This window comes from Rhinichthys klamathensis, unplaced genomic scaffold, assembly GCF_029890125.1.
Source record: "Rhinichthys klamathensis goyatoka isolate OS25496 unplaced genomic scaffold, OSU_Roscu_1.1 h1tg000053l_1, whole genome shotgun sequence".
Lineage (NCBI taxonomy): Eukaryota > Metazoa > Chordata > Actinopteri > Cypriniformes > Leuciscidae > Rhinichthys > Rhinichthys klamathensis.
Genome location: NW_026606598.1, coordinates 2,689,270 through 2,716,771, shown reverse-complemented (window position 1 = coordinate 2,716,771; position 27,502 = coordinate 2,689,270). Strand labels below are relative to the sequence as shown.

At 39.4% G+C, this 27,502-nt stretch overlaps 3 protein-coding genes across 9 annotated transcripts in view; 2 read left to right on the top strand and 1 right to left on the bottom strand.

The window, feature by feature from the left end:
• Positions 1 to 9,295, top strand: part of mark3a (MAP/microtubule affinity-regulating kinase 3a) — a 34,810-nt gene extending 25,515 nt beyond the window's left edge. Inside the window, exons 14-20 of one of the 7 annotated variants that reach the window (XM_056248169.1) lie at positions 481 to 584; positions 2,033 to 2,272; positions 2,484 to 2,510; positions 5,148 to 5,257; positions 6,205 to 6,261; positions 6,902 to 6,946; positions 8,106 to 8,135. In XM_056248169.1, coding sequence (XP_056104144.1) covers positions 481 to 584; positions 2,033 to 2,272; positions 2,484 to 2,510; positions 5,148 to 5,257; positions 6,205 to 6,260 — 537 coding nt within the window. In that variant the 3' untranslated portion in view covers position 6,261; positions 6,902 to 6,946; positions 8,106 to 8,135. Of the gene's footprint in view, positions 1 to 480; positions 585 to 2,032; positions 2,273 to 2,483; positions 2,511 to 5,147; positions 5,258 to 6,204; positions 6,262 to 6,901; positions 6,947 to 8,105 lie in introns of all 7 variants that reach the window. The other 6 variants (XM_056248166.1, XM_056248167.1, XM_056248168.1 and 3 more) reach the window with 6 other exon arrangements.
• Positions 9,296 to 9,890: 595 nt separating this feature from the next.
• LOC130083034 (creatine kinase, testis isozyme-like) lies at positions 9,891 to 10,508 on the bottom strand (the record flags this gene model as incomplete). Its single annotated transcript, XM_056247997.1, has 2 exons — positions 9,891 to 10,157; positions 10,277 to 10,508. Coding segments are annotated over 2 exons (411 nt in total), but the record flags the coding sequence as incomplete, so codon positions are not given.
• An 8,785-nt stretch (positions 10,509 to 19,293) lies between these two features.
• yipf3 (Yip1 domain family, member 3) lies at positions 19,294 to 26,657 on the top strand. Its single transcript, XM_056248162.1, has 9 exons — positions 19,294 to 19,549; positions 21,063 to 21,272; positions 22,558 to 22,664; positions 22,761 to 22,806; positions 23,858 to 23,950; positions 24,061 to 24,192; positions 24,281 to 24,394; positions 24,483 to 24,606; positions 26,100 to 26,657. The coding sequence occupies exons 1-9, from the start codon at positions 19,478 to 19,480 to the stop codon at positions 26,228 to 26,230; spliced, it is 1,029 nt and encodes a 342-aa protein (XP_056104137.1). The 5' UTR covers positions 19,294 to 19,477; the 3' UTR covers positions 26,231 to 26,657.
• Positions 26,658 to 27,502: the final 845 nt, after the last annotated feature.

Sequence of the window (27,502 nt, the reverse complement as noted above, 5' to 3'; positions counted from 1 at the left end):
ACAAGACTGGAGTAATGATGATGAAAATGTAGCTTTACCATCACAGGAAGAAATTATATTTTAAAATATATTCAAATAGAAAACATTATTTTTAATTCTAATATTTAATTTCACAATATTACTGTTTTTACTGTAGTTTCAAATCAAATAAATGTATCCTTGCAATGTCTCAAAAGCATTTTAAGAAATCGCTTACACTTTATTTGAAGGTGTCCTTGTTACAGTTTAATTATACATTTAAGTCACAATAATAATTAACTACATGTACCTACTAAAGGGTTAGGATTAGGTTTGGTTTAGGGTTAGTTGCATGTAATTATGAATATTTTATAGTAATTATTATAGAAACTACATGTATCGTAACAAGGACACTGTAAAATAAAGTGTTACCAAAAAATCTTATCCCAAACTTTTGAACAGTGGTGTATATTTCCCATGATGTAATAGATCATTACATCTGCGTTTTCTGATGTCACACAGAATAACTCTGGATCGGGAGGCATGTCAAGGAGAAACACGTACATGTGCAGTGAGAGAAACAACACAGACCGCCTTTCTGTCATTCCTAACGGGAAAGAGAACAGGTACAGGCTGCCCCTCCTTTGTCCGGAGTGATGTACAGTACCTAATATTTAACACACAAATATGCAATTTGCTACTTTTATCCAATAAGAGATTTCTGAGAAACACTGTTAATATTTGAAATAAACCCAAACAAACACATTCCTCCCTTCATCGATCCGCCCCCAAAATGCACAAACACGCAATGCAAGAGTGGATGTCTCTTTATCATAGCTGAAGCGAAGAAAAATAATGCTAAAAAAATAAAGTACGCAAGAATTCGTATATTCAAGCAAGAGTTGGTTGTTAGTCACCAGCTCCAGACAAACAATGACACTCATACCTGTCCTGTTACTGTTGCTAACATAACAACAACTGTGAAACTGCAAAACCAATGTTACTCAAGTTTTGGAGCAGAACCAACGCTACCCCGGCGTCTGTTTCCAGGCCTTCCTACTTAGTCTGCTTAGGCCTGCTAAAGCTCTTGCATGATCATAACCCTTCATTTTCCAGTGATATTCCTATGACACAAATCTCCCTTTGCTCACTCTCTCTCCTCCCCCATCATGAGTGGACACGCCCCCTACTGCTGATTGGCTCAAATCCACTTTCAAAAAAATTTCTCAGAAATCGTTTACTGCACCTTTAAAGTGCATTCAAGGTGTATTTTATCATTATGTTGCCCAAACTGTTGCTGGCGCCTTGCACTAACGATTGAGTTCAAGGAACTAGGGCTGTCACTTTTGTGAAAAAATCCTGATCGATTATTGAGACACAAGTGTTCATTGAATCTATTGTAAAATCGATTTTCCATGTCTAAAGACGTTTCCATTTTCAACACCAAATATAGGCAAATCCACGGACGACTAACAGGCATTAGGACGAACGTAAAGAGGGCGCTTCAGACGCGCACAAGTCAGCAATATTTCTGATGATTTATTGGCGTGAAGTTTCGTGCACAATGACAAACAGGAGTGCAACATTCACGAAAAACAATCAGCAGAGTGGACTGCCATAACATCAATGAAAAACATTACTGCAGGCTTCAACATGGCTGTGTTTACGATTAGAATTATTATTTAGATAGATTATTTAAATGTCAAACAAATTTCGCCTACGTAGGTGTGATTGTAGCCCGAATCTGTATCTGTATGCATGAGACTGTCTGAATACCGGCAGAATTCACATTTTTGTTGTAAAAAGAGACATGCAGAAGTATAGTTTGCTGTTATGTGTGTGTGTGTCAGAGCCTGCAGTTGCTGTGTTTAACGGGCTTCTCTCGGAGCGTGTCGTGACGAGCTGGACGCGCTCCGAGAGAAGCCCGTTAAAATCGATTCCCTATTTTCGTTTTCGATACTTGTGTTGGTTGGTCCGATCGATTGTGCAATCGATTTTCGAACGTAAAGTGACAGCCCTACAAGGAACGCGTCAGATCTAGTGAAACCAAGCCTGATTTTGTCTCTGTCTGTAGTGGGTCTTTGTCTCCTGGCTCACGCGACCCTGGTGCCTCCACTCACAGCATCAGCACTGCTGCCACACCCGATAAAAGCCGATTCCCTCGAGGCTCCGCAAGCCGCAGCACCTTCCACGGACAGCTGAGAGATCGTCGCACGGCCACCTACAATGGCCCACCCGCCTCGCCTACGCAGCCTCGCAGCCGCGGAAACGCTAACAACCTGCTCACCAAGCTGACCTCCAAACTCACACGCAGGTAAACGTTCATTCACAAACACATCGTTTCTTACAGTGCCAATGCCATTCTTTCAATTTAGGCTTGACTTTTCCTTCCCGTTTCCTGACATCCCTCTGCTTTGTATTTTTTTTCTAAGGGGTCATTAGAAATGGTTTAATTTTGTCCATCTATGTAACGTCTATCCTTTTTTTCTTTCTTTTTTTTTTTCTTTTTTATTCTTGTGTTGTAGAAATATGTCATTCAGGTTTTCCAAAAGGTAGGCCATTGAGTTCATGGGGTGTAAATCTGTCTTTAACGTAATGAGAAGAGGCCAGGGGCTGACACACTAACCCATAGAGATTTGATTGCAGTGATTTGGAGTTTAATGCTCTCTCAGTGGTTGATTACAGCATGCTTTAAAACACTGCCTGCATCCTAGTGTGGCCGAATCAAATCAATCTACCGCTCTTTAACTGATTGCTACTAATCAAAATGTTTGCATGACACAAGCTGTGCAAAACAATGTGTATTACTTAATCTGACATTATAAAAAAAACACTTCATTTCAATTATTCAACTGATTCCACAAACTAGGCTTTGGTACATTCTCAGCTTTACGTTGTGTTGAGAGATCAGATTCAGTAGCTCTGTATGATTCCTAGACAAAAAAGATTTTGTTACTTTTTCCCAGTTTTCTTTTTCTTTTGTAGAACAGGGATTGATTTGCACTAATGTTCAAAGATTTATTGGCGTATTTTTGTGTAATGATGCTGAAAAATTCAGCTGTGCCACAATAGGAATATTACGTTTTAAAACAAATTTATATAAATGTATTAAAATGGAATTTATTCCTGGTGTGGAATTAATATATTTTTTTAGTCGTTGTGAACTCGCCAAACACACCCAGACCCCTCTAAAGTGGACAAAACACCATCTTAAAGGTACACTATGTAACTTTTGACCCTCTTGTGGTTAAACAGCAAAACTGCATGGTTGTGCTTCAGCTCTGCGTGACTATGCGGATGAATATGTTTCTTTCTCATAACTAAAACAAGAGAGAGAGAGATGATCCTACTGCTTATAAAACATTCACTACTGGCCTTAAGAGATGTAACCATAGATGGAAAGGATTTTTTTTATCTCTTTGTCGTTTTTAAAAAAACGTGTGATTCCGACGGAGATTCGAGATTTAGCTGCTCCATGTCAACCTTTCTCGCTCTTTGTAACAACTAACCTACGACATACACAAAGTAGCCTGAGCAACTTTTCTCTATTTACGGATATGACGAGACACGTATGGGTGAGTGACGTATGTACACAAATCCCCCCGAAAAATATAAACACTCATAATAGGCTTACCATAATGAATCGGGGTCAGACAAAAACACGTTTTGGAAGAAAGATTGATGCATTGACTCATTTAAATTTTGTTCATTTTGAGCTAAAAGTTACATAGTGTAGTTTTTAAAATCTTGTGAAATTAAAATTCGATGATTGAATTGGAAGGCCTTTTGATGCTGTGGTTGAAGTGAAGAAATTACAACAGAGCTGGTTGTACTATCAATTAAATGTATTTAATTAAATGTAATGTTTATTATTAGGTTAAAAAAAGAGCTTGAGTAGTGTGAACTGAGATCTGAGTCCGCTTTTAGGGCCAGAGACAGTACAAACTGGGTTTACATTTTGGTTCTCTATAAGGAACCGTTTGTCCCTGCAACCAAACATATTGGTAATGTCCATAAGAAGGTTTTCTGGTGTTAGAAGCCAGTGCTGGTTATAGATATTAGTGATGACCAGTTACCGCCTAAGTGGCCTTGGATTTAGATGCGTTTTCCCTTTTATAGGCATTTCAATAAATTATTTGAAAAGAGTTCTAAAATCAACCACCAATCACAATATAAAATCTTAGATTTTTGATTTCTTGAAAAAGATAACGGTACAAGACTGTGTACTTAATTATTATGAAGTATGGATCTAATGCGGTTTGTAAGTCAATAATACTGAGTATAAAATACAATATATTTGAAGGGTGTAGCAAAATATTTGAATGTTCAAGTAGGTTGAGAGTGTAAGGAGACAGAAATATGGGAGCTGAGTTAAATTGGTTCATCTCTGATTGGTGGATCTCTTCAGATTTATGGGTACTGCTGTTCTTCACCAGATGCATCAATACATATACAGCAAAAGTTTGGGGTCTGTAAGATTTTTTGTTTTGTTTTTGAAAAGTCTCTTATGCTTACCAAGACACATTTATTTGATCAGAATTAGAGTGAAAACTCAATTTGAACATATATTTTAAAATGTTATTTGTTGTTGTGATGTTAAAGCTAAATTTTCAGCATCATTACTCAGTGTCACATGATCCTACAGAAATTATTCTATTATGCAAAATTAGTACAGTTCAGTACTGCTTAATATTTTTCTGGAAACGGTGGTACACCATTTAATTTAAATATATATATATTTTTTAAAGCATTATTAATGTTTTTTTGGTTTCTTTTGTTCACTTTAATGCGTCCTTACTAACCCCAAACTTTTGAACAGTAATATATGCGCACCGGAGGCCTGTGTCCCTGCAAACAGAAGTCTGTAAGAGCATATGTTCACATCCTAAAGCAGGTTCAGGTGGGAGGAGCCTGTTCTGGCTCATAGAGAGGATTGTAAGTAAACTGCACTGTAAGCTGCAGCTGACTCCATGTTGAATGACCTTGAGGAGTCACCTTCAGATGATCAGATGTGTGCTGTAGAATATAACTGAACGGATCACACACTTTCTCTAATAAACTTCTGACAATACGAAATGCTCTAATGTTGAAACTGTCTCTATCTATCCCTCTCTTCCCTGTGTTTCCTCCCTCCCTTCCTTCTTCCCTTCCTCCCTTTATCTCTTTCTCTGTCTGCCTTCCTCCCCCAGGGTCACTCTTGACCCGAGCAAACGGCAGTCTGCCGTCAAATCAGGGCCGGCTGCCCCCTCTGTGCCCCCCACCCTCACAGTCCCCTCCAACCCTGCGGCAAAGACTCTTAGTAAGTCTGCGCTCCACTCGTTTACATTCTTCCTCTTTCTTTATCATCCCCCTCTCCTCCAGCCTCTGCCCTTTCCACCACACCGCAGGGTTCCCACAGCATGGAAAACCTGGAAATATCAGGAAATTTTAAAATGGTGTTTTCCAGGAGTGGAAATGTGAAATATCATTTTTATTGTGGAAACACTTAGTGTATATAAAACACAAGTGTGTATAATATTAATATGAACCCACACTCCCACACACACACAAATACATACATGCATGCATACACAAATTATATTTAATAAAAATGTATATAATAAAAATAAATAATTACCTGTCAAAAGTTTGGAAACATTGTTTTTGAAAACAGTCTCTTAATCTCACCAAGGCTGCATTTATTTGATCAATAATCCAGTAAAACAGTGATACTGTGAAATAATATTATTACAATTTACATGAACTAGTTTGTGTTGTAATATATTTCAAATGTAATTTGTTCCTGTGATGGCAAAGCATTTTTAGCGTGTTACATGATCTTCGTCTAATACAAATTACCATTATAATTAAAAATATAATTACCATTTTCGATAGATGGATGGATCTATAGATGTAAATAAATAAATAACGGTCATTTATATTTTTTCCTAAATTAATTATTTAGTTTTTCTGTTTTAGTTTTTCATCATTTTTTCCAGTAGGGAATGCTTTGCTCAAAAATATTTCACACCATACTGATGTCCAGGATATAAACACATTCGAAACGTATCTTGCCAATATATCAGTCAAACCAATTCACAAATTGGGTCTAAATGATCCATTAGCGAATCCGTTTTCATCAGTGAATTTGAATGAGTGGGAACCCTGTCTCCAAACATGTGGCTCTGTATTGGCTTTTTGTTTTCTCTCCGTCCACCAGTTTAATTTTTTTCTTTTTGTGGGCTTTGAACTGCTCTTTTCTTCCAGATTCAGCAGCTCTGGCTATAGGCAGTTGTAAGAATTCGCAGATGAAGAGTGTCTAGAGTAAGGGCTCGTTTAAACACACAAACAACAGCTACAACCACACATTGTGTTTAATGGAGAGCGAAAGGCTGTGTGTGAGAGTGAGAAACCGAACGACTGTTTTGTCTGTCGATTTTAGTCCGACACGATGGTGTATCCATAAGGACACTGCGACGCACCCTCTGGCATGCGAAGAGCACAGTATATGTATAGACACGTCCTCTATATCTGTATATGCGTCTGATGTCAGGTCTCAGCCAATGTCTCACATCCAGCGCTCAGAATAGGCTTTTACCCATCATGCACTCTTTCAGTGAACTTCTAGATGTATATTGTTCTTTGAAGGAAGCAGCATGGCAGTGCAAATGAGTGCATGGTGAAAAACTACCATACATATTGAGGTGTTGATCGTAAGTTGTTTTTGTGTTCGTCTGATCCAGCGTACTGGTGACACTGAGTCTTTGTGGGAGGTTCACTTTTTCTGCTTACCTCTTCTTTTTTTTTGCTGTCTCTTTCACACTCTCTCTCTCTCTATCTATCTCATTGTGTGTGTAGTGATTTGCTCTAAAATGACTCAATGATTTCCTTTTCCTTTTTCTCTCTATCCATTCCTTTTTGCTGCATTGTGATCTCTAACTTTTCGACAAATTAACAATAAAAGAGTCTCAACCGAGTTTGAGAGAAGCGGGAGATTTGAGGGCTCAAGGTGAGGTGTCGTGACTTTGGAAACCCTTATTTCCTCTCCTGGCTCATTATTTTAGTGTGTTGTGGATGTATACTTTCTGTTTCCCACTGTATGAGATATCCGAGTGTATTTTAGTGTAGTGTGTACAGCACGAGGGCCATTAGTCTGCTTTAATAATGAATGTTTGAGTGATGTGTTTTTTTCTTTCTTTTTTTTGTTTTTTTTTAAAAAAAAAACATTTACATTAGGGCTGGGCGATATTTATTATTGAATATTCACAGTAATTTCAAATAACCAGCTTAATCAATGTGAAAGTAATTAACACTAGCTATGTTTCCAACCACCTATTTTATGCGCATTTTGGGATATCCCATAAAAAACAGCTGGATGAATACGTCAACGTATACGTTCGGTATAATTACCTCCCATAACTCTTACAAGACTGCGTTCCTAAACAACAGCATCTGCCTCCGAAAGTAAGATAACGCGTTTATTACGTTTCGTCTGCCCGCTCTGAGTCATTTATTATAGCTGAAAATGATTATATACAGTGGCTTCTCCTACTGTTATTAATGATATTTAGCGCCAGTTTATCAGGAAGTGACGATTTGTTCTGGTCACTGGATGAAATTGCTAGTTTATTCACAAATGTTTTATGTGATATTCAAATTTTGCGCATAATTTAAATTCACAAACACTTTATGGAAACATAGCTACTGAGTATCACAATTCCCTAGTTTCGAATGTTACAATTTGGTAATATCCTTTCTGATTATAAAATCCATAGCAAACTCATCTTGTTGAGTTTGAGTTCAGTTCATTTCTGCGAATCAGTTCAAACTGTTCATTTGATACATTTGACTAATTCAACAATTATTGCCAGTGTGACTTTGGTGGTGTATTTTGAAAAATTAACATGTTGAAAAGTACTGACTTGCCCAGCCCTAATTCATGTCAAATAGCATTAAAAAAAAGGAGCTGCTTCTATGCATGATTTAGTTTGCTGTGCATTTGATTGCCATTAATTCCCATGTGTGCTGATAACCCATGCATGTATCCGCTGCAGTGATTCTTCATTATGTCTTCATGTATAAGTAACCTCAGTATATAAAATAATCTTCATCCATTGCCTTAACCTTACCTTTCTCTCTTTCCATTCCCGTTCCGCTCCGTCTCGCAGTCGCCATGTATCTGGGGATCAGCAGAAAGATGAAGGGAAAGATGGAAAAGACGGGAAACCCCGTTCTCTCCGTTTCACCTGGAGTATGAACACCACCAGCACATTGGAGCCAGCCGACATCATAAATGAGATCCGCAAAGTTCTGGATGCCAACAGCTGCAGTTACCAGCAGCAAGAATGCTTTCTGCTTCTCTGTACCCATGGGGACAGCCGCTCCGACAGCCTCGTCCAATGGGAGATGGAGGTTTGCAAACTGCCCCGGCTCTCACTTAATGGTGTCCGTTTTAAGAGGATATCTGGCAACTCCATCGCTTTTAAAAACATTGCTTCCAAAGTGTCAGGCGAACTCAAGCTATGAAAATCTTTAATCTTACTACATAGAGGAATTTATGAAATTGTTCAGTTCAATATAGACAAACAAATTAAGCTGTACAATCGTTAAGTAGCAGTTCCCCAATTTTTTTTTTTTTTTTTTTTTAAACAAACCACTTAACATGTATTTGAAAAAATGTATATACTGTAACATTGCTTAAAGCAATAATTTCTTTAACATTGGTCACAATTATCGTATTATCGCGCAAGTCGTTAAATGCTGTAAAAAGAACAGGTTTGAACCTTTCAGTGTTACGCTTGTATGCACCTCTGAGAATGTTCAGCGAGGAACCAACTCATTACCATCACCGTCACTTCAGACTGGTCATTCAGGAAATGGACACTAGATGGAGATTTGTGGGGTTTTATTTTAGCTTTTAAACGGGCACTATTCTGTGGTGGTTTTAAGTATTGCGTGTTTTGGGCGACTCTTGTGTAAAGGGTGCACCCGAATCCTGACTTAAGACTTTTGGAACATTTGCTCTGCACCTCTGTGTATTGAGGGTGCTCGTCTGTGAAAACGGCTGCAGTAAACCTGATTTGAGCTCAGTTTCACTGTTTGAATGTTATTAAGAGCAACATTTAGATGTTTTATAATTTATTTCACGTTATTGCCCACTCGAGTGTATTTTTTGTGTAAATATTGTACTTTATGCGGTAATTACACATTTTCATACTGTTTTGTTGGATTTCTTTGAAACCGAGAGGGCATCTTGTAATCTTTCACTTAAAAGACTCACCACAGATTCCATTAAACTCTCTGTAACTCGTCACGGTGTTCATAGCAGAGATCTAATACAGCTACAAAATGATCTCAATATTTGTATTGCCTCTTTTTTATCTTTGTTTACTCCGTCTTTTTTTTTTTTCTGACTCTGGATCACATGAGCTGCAGGTCCACAACTTGGAGATCAAAGAAAGTTGTAGGAGTTTCAAGAGTTTGGGGTTGGTGTGATAAAAAAAAAACTGTTTTAGTGTTTAAGCAACATTTTTTTATTATTAATGTTGAAGAGTTGTATCTATAAATAGATGTCTTTAATATTAATAAGAAATGTTGCTTAAACAAGAAATCAGCAAACACACCGTGTATGTGATGTATATATTTAATCGTATTCAGTTCTGAACCTTTGCATTAGGTAGAAATTGCAGATTGTGATTTCTATAAAACAATTTCTAAAATTCCTTTAATATTCTTAAATCATGAATAGCTGTAAAACTTAACAGGTAAAATTTAAATTAATGTGAGAACCCTGGAATTGTAAACAGGATAGAACAGGGAATAAAGACAAAAAGCAAGTCATCACAATTTTATTTTCAGATATTCAGCCATGTTTTGCCCTGTGACATCTATGTGTAACAAGAACTGACCAGTGCAGATACAAAGGACCCTTAAATAAAACATGTCTTCCAAGAACAAGTCAACAAACATTTAATCCATCAGTTAACAAAGGTGAGAGGAGGTGGAGAGAGAAGAATGTGTGAAGTGAGGTTGAAATGCAGTCTACTTTTGGGCAGGCATAAGGTCATCGATGGACTGGCCTTTCTCCAGCCGTTTCTCCATCTCTATCATCAGCTTGACTCCATCCACCACCATCTGCACCAGCTCCACCTCAGAGAAGCCCAGGCGGTCAGCGTTGGAGATGTCAAAAGTACCGCCCACAGCTGCAGTGTCCACACCACCTAATGAACAGAGGCACCACTTTATCATTGCCATCAGTTTACATGATGCATTTGTTCACGATGCTCGGTGGGAATAGTAATGTGCGGTTAAATGTTCTCCAGCTGAAATCAGTTCTTACCGGTTCCACGTTTCTGCAGCCTCAGTCTCTTAAGGATCTCTTCAAACTGGCGGTACTTGCTGAGATTAGGCAGTTTGACATGCACTCCTGCACGCAGGCCTGTGCCGAGGTTGGATGGGCAGGTGAGGACGTAGCCGAGGTGCTCATTCCACATGAACGAGTGACCCTTGTTTTTGAACAAATCCTCAATCTGAAAGAACAAACAGTTTGAGTTTTTGCAGCTCTGTTCAAGCCATTATTTATCTAAAGTGTCTTGCGTACACCAGAATGAGGAAGAAGTTTCAGGATATTTAAAATATCTGTAATTAGTGTATTTCAATACAAGATGCTAAATACAGTTGTTATTTAAACTTTGACAAGATGGTCTCCACAAGGGTTCTTAAAGCAGTTTCAAAAGAATGTATTGGCAATAAAAATTATTTGCAACGTGAAAAGCAAAAAACAAACAAAAAGGATAACGTTTTAATAATCATACCAATCCTGTGAGAATAGGGAAGTCCACACTATAACAATAACATGTGGCCCATTTCATAAAGCCGGTTTTAGAGGATATACTATGAACAAACTATGGTTTTTGGAGTTGAAGATAAGGGATCGGTAACTTGCGCTGCGTGGTTAATCCGCTCCAGAACATATAGTTCTAAATGTAAAAGAATAGCAGAGTCCACATCATAACTAACGGCACAGAGGAAAGATATCGTTGGAATCACTTCAATTATTAGTTAGTAATTTAATTATGAGATAAAAGGACGAAATTATGATGTACAAATTCTTCAACTATTTGTCATAATTTTGACTATCTCATAGTTATGACTTCCTATCATTTTCGACCTACATTGATAATTTATTAGTTCATAATTAATTATGGGAAAAAGGTTTGAAATTATGAGATACAAAGTCATAATTCAGAGTCTAATTTCTGACATCTCATAATTATGACTTGGCGTGTCATCATTTCAACTTTTTATCATAATTATGACTTTCAACCTTTTGTCTCATGACTATAGCTTAGTACTTCATAATTTTTACTGTCATTTATCAGTTAATAATTAATTATGAGATAAAAGGTCAAAATGATGTGATACAAAATTCATAATTCAAAGTTGAATTTCTGTCATAATTTTGACATCTCATGTTGTCAATGACATGACTTTTTATCTCACAATTATGACTTTTAGTCTCGACCTTGTCTCATGATTATAGCTTAATATTTTATAGTTTATAATAAATTATTGTTAATTTAATTTTGAAATAAAAGTTCGAAATGAAATACAAATTCTTTGACTTTTTGTCCTAAAAAAAATGTTTTGTCATATTGACTTTTTATCTCATAATTATGATTTATTATCTATTATCATTTTGACCTTTTGTCTCATGATTAAAAGTTAATTGTTAGTTTATAATTAATTACAAGATAAAAGGTCGGAATTATAAGATACAAAGTAATAAGTCGAATTTCTATGTAAGTTTTGATGCATCTCATTTCTATCTCTGAATTTTGTGTAAAATGTATGTAAAATTATGATTTACTTGTTTTTCTTATGTGGGGAAAAAATGGCTTCCATAGGATTTAATAGAATCTTAAAGATAAGGTTAAACAGGATAACTGCTGCATTGATAGTTTGCATTACTTGAATCTATCAACACAATAACCAGCAGAGGGCAGTGTTCTACACAGTGTTCACTGTGCTGTTTATATAGGCACTGAAACGGCCAATATTATGAAGCTGCAGACTCGGAGCCTGCTGCTACCATCCTATGGCTACCATGGGCTGCTACAGTCCCCCACCCAGAGTCCCGCATTCTCAGGCCCCTTGTTTTTCGAGACATCGCCTCCTGCTGTTCAGAAGATCGTATAACACCCGCACACAGAGTCGTTAAGATGTCGATTTGGTCTTGATGTTAACAATTCTTTTTGTGTTGATCAGATTGAAACAACAGAACATCTGTTTTATCAAAAACGATGGCTTGACAGCTGTTTTAAATCTCAAAAACATCTGTGTGTACACAGCTGTGTGGCCCAAAGCATGATGTGGTCAGGGCTGCTTTAAACACCGTTCACATGCAGTTCTGTGCAGGGTGTAGAAGTACAGCGGCTCAAAGTGTGTCATGATCACGCGAACATAATGCATTCTCTTAAAGACTCACACAGCTCAAGGAAATTGTTAGTGACCAATTCAACGGATGGACCAAAAATATGCATGTGTTTATTTGTAGAAAGAAAAGCTAGAAACAAACAGCCTTTTTGTTAATATGATATTTTAGAGACTCTGAAGCCGTTTCCCAAGACCTACTAGTTTATTTTAATTGTGCTGTTGGCATAAAACATTTGACCTTCTGTATATGACATGATGTTAAGGGATGTTTAGTAAGTCAGTAGTGATTTGGGTCAGTTGCGACTTTTATTTTAAACTCTTAATCTCCATTCTTCTCTCCGATTCAGAATCCTATGGTGACCCGCCAAAGGTGCCACATGGGCGAACACCTTGGGGTCAGTATAGATGAGTGACCCAATATCAGCCTCCTTCACCCTCAAAATCTTTGTATTCGACTCATTTAAAAAAGAAATGACTTCTATTTTCACTTAGAAGTCATATATTAATGCTGTGTTGCATGCATGATATAAATGTGTAAATGTATGTTTAGCTCTGTAGTGCATTTGGGGTGACCATAGAGAAAGCCAGAGGGGCAGAGGACGACCTCAACGCCATTGTTGCGGGGACCATGACTGGTGTCCTCTATAAATCTCCAGGTAGATCATGAATAATATAACCAAGACTTTAACCCGGGTAAAGGAACGTTTCACACTTGTGATCTAGACAAAACGTGTCTAATTGAGTGAAGAAGAGACGATTTCATTCTTACTTTTATAGTCTGAAAGATCCATTCAGGATAAACTTGATAGTACATTTCCTGGCAATATATAATATGAGGATGTCAAATGCTAGAGCCTTTATAGGGCTTTTCATGCTTGAAATACACTGCCGGCCTAGAAAACAAAGTCGCTGTTAGGATTCAAATAGGGTAATTAATTGAAAGTCTTTGGATATTCTGGACTCTTGCATTGTCAATACAATATCTTGACCAAAAATGTATGCACCTCTTGATGCTAATAAATGTTGGGATGTTATTCCCATCAAGAGGTGCATCAATGTTTGGTCAAGATCTTGTATTGTCAATGCAAGAGTCCCGCACTCTGTATAGTCTCCTCCAGCACATCCCAAAGACTTTCAATGAATTTAAGGTCTGGACTCTGAGGTGAAAATGATTCTTCATGCTCCTCCTCACAACCATTCTTTCACAGTTTGAGCCTGATGAATCTTGACATTATTATCCTGGAATATGGCCATGATGTGTCAGTCTTCCTACCCAGACAGCAACATTGTGTCGGCCCAGATCCGGTCCACATCTGATACACGTGGAATCCACACGTACCAGATGTGTGCCGGATCTGGGCCGACACCATGTTGCTGTCAGGTTACATGGTTGTTTAAGAAATGAAAAGCTAAACACTCCATCAATTAGGGTTAGAACAATTGTTGCCAAATATATAACATGCTAGAAACATAATAATCACTGAAATAATCATCCAATCATAGACTTTTAAGCATTTGCGCATTTAAATCCACACAGGTAACCCTGGGTCATTCTAAACCCTTGGTAAATGGAATCCTGGGTTATCTTGCTTCACATGTCACACTGCTCATAATTTAGCCCGGGTTAACAGTTAATCCTGTCATATTTATTCTATCCTGTCATATTTATTATACATTTATGACAGAAAATTCTGTCATCAATTGATGTCGTTCCAAACCTGTAATACTTTCGTTCATCTTTGAAGCACAAATAAAGACATTTTAATGCAACCCGAGTGACTTCTGTCCCTTCATTGAAAGCTTATTCCAACAAAACTTTGACTCTTCAAAAAGTTTATAGAGAGTAATCCAGTCGCACGTCAAGCAACTGCGGTCGAGCTTTCATTTACTATATTTGACGTGCTCTTTTTGTATGCATTAATGCTTATGTGCGAATAAAATAAAAAATAAAATATGTTTATCAAATGAAGTGATCGTGTCTCTTCAGAAGACTTGATTCTACTCGATTCATATGGACATTCATATGGACCACCCTTACAATTTCTTTATGAACTTCTTGAAGCATCAACGTTTTGATTGCGTTGACTTTCAGAAATCTCTCGGTTTCATTAAAAATCTGTTCATTTGTGTTTCGAACATGAACAAAAGTCTTATGGGTTTGGAATGACATGAGGGTGAGAAAATGACAATTTTCATTTTTGCGTGAACTATCCCTTTAATACGTTTGCGTTGTGTTTTGTTCCATTATTTTCCTGTCATCACTGTAAAGCTGCTTTGAAACAATCTGTATTGTAAAAAGCGCTATATAAATAAAGGTGACTTGGGCAGCACAGATATCAACCTCACCTGTGCACTAATTTAAGACATTTCCGACTATGTTTACGTGAAAATTCCACACGGTGGGCATTTTGACATTATTGTGCGTCAATCTGACAATTCAAACGTAATAAGATGCGAAAGAGAACTGAATTTGCGATTGCATGCTGTCTGAGAGAGGCGGCTTTCTGTGTGCGCTTTGGGTGTATGTCAGTCAGCGAGAGGACTAACGTAACCATGAAATAAACGATATACAGTAAAATCTCTAGACCAAGGTCATGATCCCATCATACTGCCCAGCCCTATTAAAAACCCATATCAGTCGACTTCAGCTGTGGCCTTTTTCCTGTGAACTCAAAGCCTCTCTGACATATTTCAAATATCTGTGTGTCAGGAGGAATGATAAGCGTCTGCCAAAGTTAGAGCAAAAAGATCTCCAGACTCACTTCTTAGATCAGATTATTATTTTAATCTAAAAATGTCTAATGACTGACGGTGCAACAGTATAAACATTTCATATAATAAAAGCCAATAACAGAATTCAGAAAACAAACATCTTTGAGGAGCATAAAAACATCAAACATCTGCACACAGCATGCAGTGGTGAGGGCGCACCTAGGTTCTCAAATGTGATGCTACTCCCCGAGGTCTCCTCCCAGCTGGACATGCCTGAAACACCTCCCTAGGGAGGCGTCCAGGAGGCATCCTTACCAGATGCCCAAACCACCTCAACTGGCTCCTTTCGACGCAAAGGAGCAGTGGCTCTACTCTGAGCTCCTCGCGGATGGCTGAGCTTCTCACCCTATCTCTAAGGGAGACACCAGCCACCCGCCTGAGGAAACCCATTTCGGCCGCTTGTACCCGCGATCTCGTTCTTTCGGTCATGACCCAGCCTTCATGACCATAGGTGAGGGTAGGAACAAAAATTGACCGGTAGATCGAGAGCTTTACCTTACGGCTCAGCTCTCTTTTCGTCACAACGGTGCGGTAAAGCGAGTGCAATACCGCCCCCGCTGCTCCGATTCTCCGGCCAATCTCCTGCTCCAATCTCCCCTCACTCGTGAACAAGACCCCGAGGTACTTAAACTCCTTCACTTGGGGTAAGGGCTCATTCCCTACCTGGAGTTGGCATTCCACCGGTTTCCTGCTGAGAACCATGGCCTCAGATTTAGAGGTGCTAATCCTCATCCCAACCGCTTCACACTCTGCTGCGAACCGATCCAGTGAGAGCTGAAGGTCACGGACCGATGATGCCATCAGGACCACATCATCCGCAAAAAGCAGTGACGAGATCCCAAGCCCACCGAACCGCAACCCCTCCCCACCACGACTACGCCTCGATATCCTGTCCATGAATATCACAAACAGGATTGGTGACAAAGCGCAGCCCTGGCGAAGGCCAACCCTCACCTGGAAAGAGTCCGACTTACTGCCGAGTACTTGGACACAGCTCTCGCTTTGGATGTACAGGGATTGGATAGCCCTGAGAAGGGGCCCCCTCACCCCATACTCCCGCAGCACCTCCCACAGTATCTCCCGGGGGACCCGGTCGTATGCCTTCTCCAGATCCACAAAACACATGTAGACTGGATGGGCATACTCCCAAGCCCACTCCAGGATCCTTGTGAGAGTAAAGAGCTGGTCCGTTGTTCCACGGCCGGGACGAAAACCGCATTGTTCCTCTTCAATCCGAGGTTCGACTATCGGCCGAACCCTCCTTTCCAGCACCTTGGAGTAGACTTTACCAGGGAGGCTGAGAAGTGTGATACCCCTGTAATTGGCACACACTCTCTGGTCCCCCTTTTTGAACAGGGGAACCACCACCCCAGTCTGCCACTCCTTGGGCACTGTACCCGACTTCCACGCAATGTTAAAGAGACGTGTCATCCAGGACAGCCCCTCCACATCCAAAACTTTTAGCATTTCTGGGCGGATCTCATCAATCCCTGGGGCTTTGCCACTGTGTAGTTGTTTGACTACCTCAGTGACCTCCACCAGGGAAATTGATGAGAATCCCCCATCCGCTTCCAGCTCTGCCTCTACTAGAGAGGGCGTGTCAGTCGGATTTAGGAGTTCCTCAAAGTGTTCTTTCCACCGCCCAATTACCTCCTCAGTTGAGGTCAACAGAGTCCCATCCTTACTGTACACAGCTTGGATGGTTCCCCGCTTCCCCCTCCTGAGGTGGCGGACAGTTCTCCAGAAGCACTTTGGTGCCGACCGAAAGTCCTTCTCAATGTCTTCTCTGAACTTCTCCCACACCTGCTGCTTTGCTTCTGTCACAGCAGAGGCTGCAGCCCTTCGGGCCTGTCGGTACCTTGCAACCGCCTCCGGAGTCCTCCGGGACAACAAATCCCAGAAGGCCTCCTTCTTCAGTTGGACGGCTTCCCTGACCACCGGTGTCCACCACGGTGTTCGAGGGTTACCGCCCCTTGAGGCACCTAAGACCTTGAGACCACAGGCTCCCGCTGCAGCTTCCGCAATAGAAGCTTTGAACATTGCCCACTCAGGTTCAATGTCCCCAACCTCCACAGGGATGCCAGAAAAGCTCTGCCGGAGGTGTGAGTTGAAAATCTCGCGGACAGGGGTCTCCTCCAGACGTTCCCAGTTCACCCGCACTACCCGTTTGGGCTCACCGGGTCTGTCTAGATTCTTCCCCCACCCCCTGACCCAACTCACTACCAGGTGGTGATCAGTTGACAGCTCCGCCCCTCTCTTCACCCGAGTGTCCGACACATGCGGCCTCAAATCAGATGAAACGATTACAAAATCGATCATCGATCTTCGGCCTAGGGTACTTTGGTACCACGTACACTTATGAGCATCCTTATGTTCGAACATGGTGTTCGTTATAGACAATCCATGACTAGCACAGAAGTCTAACAACAAACACCCACTCGAGTTCAGATCAGGGGGGCCGTTCCTCCCAATCACGCCTCTCCAGGTATCTCCATCATTGCCCACGTGCACATTGAAGTCTCCCAGTAGAACTATGGAGTCCCCTACTGGAGCCCCATACAGAACTCCATTCAGGGTCTCCAAGAAGGCTGAATACTCTGAACTGCTATTTGGTGCATATGCACAAACAACATTCAGAGTTTTCCCCCCCACAATCTGAAGGCGTAGGGAGGCGACCCTCTCGTTCACCGGGGTAAACTCCAATGTAGTGGCGCTCAGCCGGGGGCTTGTGAGTATCCCCACACCCGCCCGGCGCCTCACACCCTGGGCAACTCCAGAGAAGAATAGGGTCCATCCCCTATCCAGGAGTACGGTTCCAGAATCGAGACTGTGCGTGGAGGACAGCCCCACCAGATCTAACTGGTAGCGCTCCATCTCCCGCACAAGTTCCGGCTCCTTCCCCCACAGAGAGGTGATGTTCCACGTCCCCAGAGCCAGCCTCTGATGCCCGGGTCTGGTCCGTCGAGGCCCCTGACCTTCACCGCCACGCTATGTGGCAGCGCACCCGACCCCTATGGATCTTCCCATGGATGGTGGGTCCAAAGGATGCAGAGGGGGGTGCCACGTTGCTGTTTCGGGCTGTGCCTGGCCGGGCTCTGTGGCAAACCCGGCCATCAGGCGCTCGCCGGCGAGCCCTCCCTCTGGGCCTGGCTCCAGACGGGGGCCCCGGGCTTCCTCCGGGCAGGGTCTCTTCTCCTCTTCCTCGTTTCTTCATAAGGGTCTTTGTGAACCATTCTTAGTCTGGCCCCTCACCTGGAACCACTTTGCCTTGGGAGACCCTACCAGGAGCACTAGGCTCCAGACAACACAGCCTCCAGGCTCACAGGGGCACCCAAACCTCTCCACCACGGTAAGGTGATGGTTCCAAATCGATTAAACTAAATTTGAGAGATTTTAATAGCCTACACTTTGAGTACACGGGGTACAGTCATAGACAGGGTACAGTGCCCCTTCAGAAAATGTTTAACTTTTTTATATACAAGTTTAGCATGTAAAGGACGATACATCATCCAATCTATTACCTATATATATATATATATATATATATATATATATATATTTAATAAACTGAAACATATGCTAATGTAGTAGGTTACGATACATGTGACATTGGATGAATGGACGTTTAAGTAAAAAGCAAAACAACATTTAAAGTAACACAGTGCCTCAATAAGTCATTTTATTTATGTTTTTGTTTGTTTTATATTGTCTACATTAGTGCCATATTTCTGTTATAAATTGTAAATTGTTTACAATTTTGTTTAGCTTAATCCCATTTCTTCACATGATTGTGATATAGTAAAATAAAATAAAAATGACTTGTATAATAATAATGATGATAATAATATGGTTTAAATTGTTTAAATATGCAATGCAACCTAGAAATCCAGTTCAACAAAAAACTATTTTCAACTAAAAAAATAAAACAGTACAGGTCTCACGACTTTTATTTTGACATGACGTACTGGTATGCTAGCCCGATTTTGACATTTAACGGCGAAGTTTTCTGCTTTTTAACGTATGTAATACGTTTTTTTTATGTAGTTAAATACAAGTTTTATGAGGTTAAATACAAGTTTATATAAAAATCTTCCAAGACTGTTCTGTCTGGTAAAATCCGGAAGTTTAGATCTGCGATTAGAGGAAGTAGCGTCACAAATCGCGTCGTCATCACGTCACATTTTTGTCCCAGCGCTCTACAGCTGGCAAAACAATTCACACAAACCATTTTTAATATCAAACTAAAATGAGCACCAGAACCAAACTATAGATCGTAGCGTTTTAATGTTCTAGCAGCTAAAGTTTCTGCTTATATTCTTGATAGTGCAAAACAATGTCGGCATCACAAGGAAGCAAAAACACGAATACGGAACCATGGGGTGGTTTTGATGACAACATTATCCAGGTAATTTACCTCAACTCAGCATTATACAGTCACATAACGTATGAAAACACACGATGTTTCTGTTAAACAAGCCGTTTGCATAGTCTGACCTCCCTGTTGTGGTGGTACTATCTTTATTTCTATTGGATCTTGCTCACTAATTACCATATTCATGTACCATTTGTGTACTATTCAAAGCTGCTTAGGATACTGTAAGCGAAACTGTGATGTAAACAATTATGTACATATAGGTTAGTATAAGTGTAGGAGATAAATTATCGCCATTTTATTGTTATTATTTTCCACGTTACATGCTCATAAACATGCTAGCTTGTTATATGTACAAATAACTATGGTATTACCATTGTAGCATGTCCAAAAACATTATTATTGCACTTTAGCATCCACAATCGTTTTGCCTACCCAGGGTTTTTCCTGGGTCAAAATTGGTCTTCGGTGGTGGCCAACATTAACACATCCTTTCTTGCCCTCTTTTTTCCCTCTTTTTTAAATAAAAGCTGGGATTTTACCACTGGATTTCATAGCTTTGTAAGATAAAATCCTTCTTTGCTAGACCTGATAATTATTTAGGTATATAATCATATCAATATCAAAAAGTAGAATAAAAAAGTAGCATTAAAATGTTTATTTTAACTAATAGTCAAAATTTCTACCATATACAATTGAATAAAATGAGCACCTAGATAACAACTTGCTTTGCACTTTTTTTCTGGTTTCACCTCACTCCGGTCTAAAATAAATTCTTTTTTGGGTAATTTTTCTACACATTGTCAATAACCTGAAAATACTGTAGTAGTTTATTAAGGTTAAAATCTTGCTTACCACTCTTACTAAAGCACACTAACATTCTCATTTTATGATGTGTTCTGAGTAAATTATTTGTTTGTAACACTTTACAATATGGTTTGATTTATTAACATTAGTTAATGTATTAGGATAACTAACATGAACTAACCATGAGCAATACATGTGTTACTGTATTTATTAATCTTTGTTAATAAAAAAATACAACTGTTCATGTTCCCTCACAGTGCAGTAACTAATGTTAACAAATACAACAAACTTTTGATTTCAATAATGTAGGCTACTAGTAAATGGTGAAATTAACATTAACAAAGATTAAATGCTGTAGAAGTGCAATTTATTAATAGTTAATGTTAAAATCTATTACCATTCACTCCGATTATAGAGCCAGGATATTTTTTAATATAGCTCTGATTGTGTTTGGCTGAAAGAAGAAAGTCATAAACCTAGAATGGCTTAAACGTGAGTATATTATGGGATTTTTTTTTCATTTTTGGGTGAACTAACCCTTTAATACTTCCTATGTATTTGCAGTATTCAGAATACTTTAGCAAATTATACAAAAATAAAGGGAAAATAAACCTGTCCTGCATGCTCCATCACATTCTCTAACTTATCTGGAGTGTGAAAATTGGCTGTATGAGTTTTTTACAACATTGCACTGAGACTTTGTGACATAACTTTCTCTCTTTCTCGTGACCGACCCCAGGGCAGCGGCTCGGCTGTGGTGGACATGGAGAATATGGACGACACCTCGGGCTCCAGCTTCGAGGATATGGGGGAGATGCATCAGCGCATGAAGGAGGAGGAGGAGGTGACGGAAGAGGCAGCCGCTACGGACGAGGACAACGGAGAATATGGAGAGTTCCTCGGGATGAAGGGCTTGAAGGGACAGTTGGGCAGACAGGTTGCTGATGAGGTGAGCCAGAGGGAGGGCTAGGAACCTGATTGACATGTGAGGCCTGTTTACACCTGGTGTTAAGATGCGTTTTGGTCGATTGGATGACGCCAAATACAGGTGTAAACGGGGTCTAAAACGTTTTGAGCTTGTCCATTTTCAACCACTTCCAGAGGTAGAAAACACCTTCGACCAGCCACAAAATATCTACTCTCCGCCTATTGAGCAAATATTATGGGAAGCGCACTAGCCAGACGGGATTCAAACTTTATCAGCTGAAGACCCAAGTTTGGTTTGAAGATGAAAAATGTATCAAGCACAATGTTCTCTCAACATTCCTGATTTCTAACACACACTCACAGCGTTCGGCTGGTCTTGTGGCTGTCAGAGCAGAAACTAAGGCCCCGTCCACACTACTGCGTTTTCGTTTAAAAACGGAGAATTAAAACGAATACGATCTCCGTCCACACCAGCGTTTTATCTGCGTATTAGAATTGATCTCCGTCCACATTAAAACGCCTGAAAACGCGGATCACGTGACCATTCACCAACACTCGGCATGCGCGTGCCGGTGTAAACAGGAAACGGATTGACATGTGATGGGTGGCTGACGAATCAGGGAAGGATACGTCATGACTGATGACACCCAATCATAGAGCCGAGCGTGAGCCTCTGCGTCATCGTTTCTAAAGTCCTTCGTTTTGTCCCGTCTTCACTAAAACGCCCTCCGGAGATTCAAAACGCAAAACGGAGCTGCAGCGTTTCTAAACTTCTCCGTTTTAGGTCTTCGTTTTTTCCGTTTTAGTGTGGACAGGAGGTGCAAACGTAACAAAAGGTCTCCGTTTTTAAACGAAAATGCAGTAGTGTGGACGGGGCCTAAAGCTCCTGCTCTCCGTATGTTTTTCCGTCATCTCCGGTCACCTTCATATGTAAATTGTGTGAGCTTATTTTGTCCATTAGATTGAAAGATCTGAAAAAGCCTATAGATTTACCCGCCCATAGACCCTCCCCTCGAAGAAATCAGGACAGAAGTGGTCAAAAGTGGATGAAAGAGACGGATTAAAACACCAGGTGTAAACGGGAACGTGTCTCCCTCGTCTACTTGTGATCCGATCGACCAAAACACATCTTAATACCAGGTGTAAACATGTGCGTGAAATGAGGTAGAATGTCTGAGCTGCTCTTTTCCATTCAACAGGTGTAAGTCATTTTTACTGAAAAAAAAACTTGTGTAACTTCTCTTTATAGATTTCTGTTGAGCTGTGTGTAGAAAAGATTGTTACTAACATAGCGTGTATCTACACAGGTATGGCAAGCAGGAAAGCGACAGGCCTCAAAAGCTTTTAATCTGTACGCCAATATTGACATTCTCCGGCCGTACTTTGATGTGGAACCCATTCAAGTCAGAAACAGGTAAGATCCATGTCAAGCATTCTAGCAGCGCTTTCACAATATCTACTGCAGCTTCACCACTGCTTCAGACTCAGTGACCAACTGCTTAATCCACAGGTTGGTGGAATCCCTGATCCCAGTCCGAATGATCAACTTTCCACAGGTAAGGCAGTCGATCATTCTAGCCATAAAACAATAGAAAGCAAGTTTAATTGTAACGATATAAGAGCAGGGGTTTGGCAACCCTGAGCGAGAGATACATATTATTAACCCTATTAAGTCTACTGTATCATGTTTGATATGCAAATTTCTAAGCCCTTTAAATTATCAACATGATCAATACGTGTTGCCACTATCTACTACGTGCCTTCTGACATCTGATTGATAGTTTGATTATCCATACATCAAAAGTCACGTTAAAATGTGAGTATCAAATATGATCCATCCGGCTTTTGAGTTTATTTGTTCATTTCTCAGTCATTGTATTGCATTGCATTATATGTTTTGCCCCCTACAATAAAAACTACTGAGCTTTGATCATAAAAGCATTTAAATATCATCTTGCTAAGACTAATTTTTGGGAGATATAGAGTGACTTCTGATATTTATATGCACTTTATGTATCTGCTAGACTGTTATAAAGATCTCATTGATTTACATTACAAGCTATCAGAATTTCATCATACTTTTTGACTATGTAAATATCAGTAAATGCAACAAATTACATATTTTTGCTCAGTTTGGGCCTCTGAATAAAATTGAGGTGTTTTTTCCTCTTTGAATATATGCTCCATATTCACCAATATCATAGTAAATGCACCATACAAACCTGAAGTATGAAATATGATTCTCAAAAACTAAACAAAAAACACACATATATATATATATAAAAAAAGTATTGTTTGTTTGTTTGTTTAAAGTCTCAGTAAACCATTCCAATATAAATTAAAATATTTTTTTCTGACTGTTATTTCTTGTCAGACTCTACAGGGTTAATTCATTTTAATGTATTTACTTTTTTATTTTTCATATCTGCATTTCTTTTCCTCGCTGTCACACAGCACATTTTATTTAGTTTTGAGCTGTGTGGAAAGCCAAAAGTGGGACGAAACCGTGTTACTCATTCCACTGGAGACGACAGCGCAGACTTATAGCGGCAGATGTCATGAGCACTTTTTGCTTCATTAGCTACTTATTTTTTCTTCTAAACCCAGAAAGTTGCAGGAGAACTGTATGGACCAATGATGCTGGTGTTCTCACTGGTGGCTATTCTGCTCCATGGCATGAAGACATCAGGAACCGTCATCGTAAGCAATGTTCCAGACATTTGTCAGTGACAAATTTAATCCAAAATGAAAGTCAGGCTTTCTTCATCGGAAGTCCGTCGTTCTTGACTGGTGTTTGTTTGTTGAAACAGAGAGAGGGAACGCTGATGGGCACTGCCATTGGAACCTGTTTTGGATACTGGCTAGGAGTGTCTTCCTTCATCTATTTCCTTGCTTACCTGTGCAACGCTCAGATCACCATGCTGCAGATGTTGTCTTTGCTAGTAAGTAGCTCACATTACCCCTGGAGAGAGTGTATGATGTGCCCAATTCACACTGCGATGAAGTGTGTCTTATTATCTTTGTTTTCAGGGTTATGGTCTCTTTGGCCACTGTGTGGTCCTTTTCATCACGTACAATGTCCACTTCCACTCGCTCTTCTACATTCTCTGGCTGGTGATTGGAGGGCTCTCTACTCTACGCATGGTAAAGCAAAATGAACAAGGGCCAAAATCATGCATGTATCACTGTAAGATGTGTATTCACGTTCCTTGTGCTCGTGTCCTCCTCTCAGGTGGCTGTGCTCATCTCTCGAGCTGTTGGTCAGACTCCTCGCCTCATACTGTGTGGCACACTGGCTGCTCTTCACATGCTCTTTCTGCTCTACCTGCACTTTGCTTACCATAAGATGGTTGAAGGTAAGACATGAGTCCGAGAGCAAGTAGAGCTGGGCGATTAAGCTAAAAATGAATGTATTTTGTTTAATATATATATTTAATACCCTGAAAAACTGTTAACAGTAAACAAAAAAAGTTCAAATAATAAGAAATAAAAGTAAAATGGCACATTTTCCACACTGTTCACCATTGAATTAACACAAGAAAACATTATTAAATCATTTTTATTCATATGCACTAATATAGCAATAGTGTTGTGTATATCAGAATATCATTATGTTCTATGGAGCTGTAGATTGCAATAACACAATTGAGGCTGAGTGCACTTACAACTTAAACTTTACTTTTTCAATGTTCAAGGTGTACGCAATCACACAGTGCCACCTAAAGCATAAGACAACAATTGCAGGACAACCCAGTTTCAAACGTAAATGCATAACATATAGTAAAACACTTTTTTTTTTATATAAAACATTGGTCACACTTTAGATTAGGGTCCAATTCTCACTATTAACTACGACTTTTGCGTCAATAAACTCCCAATTACTGCTTATTAATTGTAAGTAAGGTAGTTGTTAAGTTTAGGCATTGGGTAGGATTAAGGGATGTAGAATATGAGCATGCAGAAGAAGACATTAATATGTACTAATAAACAGCCAATTATCCTAGTAAAATGCATGCTAATAAGAAACTAGTTAATAGTGAGAATTGAAACCTAAACTAGACTGTTACCGAAACATTTTATGAAACATTTTGATACATGCATGCAAAGACATATTTGTGTGATGATGATGCAGAGGAATCACTTAATTAAAGTTATGAATCGAGCCAATGAAACGGGTTCAAACTAGCCAAAATATCTTTATATTAATAGTCTCATCATGGGTCACTGGACAAAGAAGAATCATAAAACTAGTTTAATGCCACAGTCTTTAGGAAATGTTAATGTCCAAAAAGATTGTATTAAATAATTGCAATATTACCTATTCATATCTACAGCAAAATCATAGTAAATATACAATATATCATCTTTGTGGCAAGGGCTGTTCAGTCCAAAACACTAAGTTAACCATATACTTGATTTAATGATTTACATTACAAGCCATCAGAATTTTCACCTTACTTTTTGGCCATATAAATATTATAAACTGCATCAAATTGCATAGTTTCTTGTATGAGCTCTATTTTCTCACTATATCATACTATATGAGCTATAAAAGCCTGATGTGTTTTTGTTTGTTGTACTATCTCTGAATAGCTAACTGAAGATAAAGCAAAATAATGAAAATGAAATAGGTTGTGCACGAGAATGTCTTCAAGGCCTTATTGTGACCTTTAGTAATTGAAATCTAGAGCCACCGAATGACGAATACGAAACGTTTTTTTTGCTCAGCCGACTTGAGTCGACAACACAATCAGCGCTAGTTCTTTGACGTTGGCTTAGTTTGTCAATGCTACGGTCTTTACAGGCCTTACATTGCCGTTTTGTCATTGTTGTGTTTTCCTGCTTGCAGGTATTCTGGATACTTTGGAAGGACCCAATATTCCACCCATCCAGAGAGTGGCCAGAGATGTTCCTGTTGTTGCAAATGCTGTTGTGAATGCAACCATCAATTCAATAGCTGCAATTGTACAGTCACAGTGATCATATTGGGCTTCTGGGTTGGTCTCGCAGGCCAGTGAGACTGGTGTATATATATATATAGGGTCAGAGCAAAACCAAATCATGAGGCAGTCTCCATTGAGCTCAGTTTGTATCTCGTATATTGTTCCTGACGCTGTCAAACGGACCTAAACGGATGCTTTTAGGTCAAAATGGCTTCACTTCATTTTGGCTCATTAATATGAGACAATAATTTTGGCACACTATCCCATTCACTCTATGCTTGTCTTAACCATTTCTGTTGCTAAAAGTTACAGTACCTATGACCTGCTAATGATAGAATGGTTTGGTTTATTACAGTTATGTGTGGATTCCTTAAGGATGCTGATACTAATAACTGAAATTATTCTTCAAAATGTTTTGTAAAACCCAGCTGGATGTTTGTGCTGTTTGAGAGTCCATTGATCCGTCTCAATTACTGAGACCACTAATGACACCACACAACACTTCTGTTTTTAGATCTTGTTGCATAATCTCACAGTTGAAAAGGTAGTCTTCGTCAAGACTCGGTAAAGAAGTCGGCAAAATGTATAGATACAGAAATGCAATGATATTTTATTTCAAGAGGAGAAAGGTTGTGATGGTGCATGCAATCTTTTTTTCCTGGTCCATATTTAACCAGCCATTGTGTTGCAGTCTGATTCCTGCTATTTAAAGCTATGGTTGGGTGTGAGGGTTTTCTGGGCTCTCTCTCATTATGTTGTCTTTTACATGTGAGCTTATTTAAAGGGTTCTTGTAAAGAGAAAATAAAGAAACGCTGTTGTCCTTATTTGTGATTAGAAGCGTCATGTTTAATACTAGGGGTTTGTTAATAATCAAATCCCAAACCCTTAGTGTAGGCAATAGTAATAGAAATACAATTTAACTAATGACAATATAGAGGAAAAGTTGAATCAGCATAAAGCTGGTGGGCTGTGGAATTTAGACTCACATTAAAGCAATTAAATGATACCGAGCATAGCTGATCCTTACACACACAATAAGGCCACTACTCACAATGATTTGATGTAGCCATAATGAAAGCTGTTCTGAGATGGACATACTGATGTTTACTGGGAAGAGTGTATATCCATGATGGGCCATATATATGTATGAAGCTGAGACAGTTAAAGGGATAGTTCGGTCAACTGTCTGAGGTTGCTAATGCAATGCCAAATCAGATATATGTACAATATGTATACAATAACAATTTTCGGGGAAAAATAACATTGCAATGTCCAGAAATACAATTTCAATAGTATTGGGTTTAATTT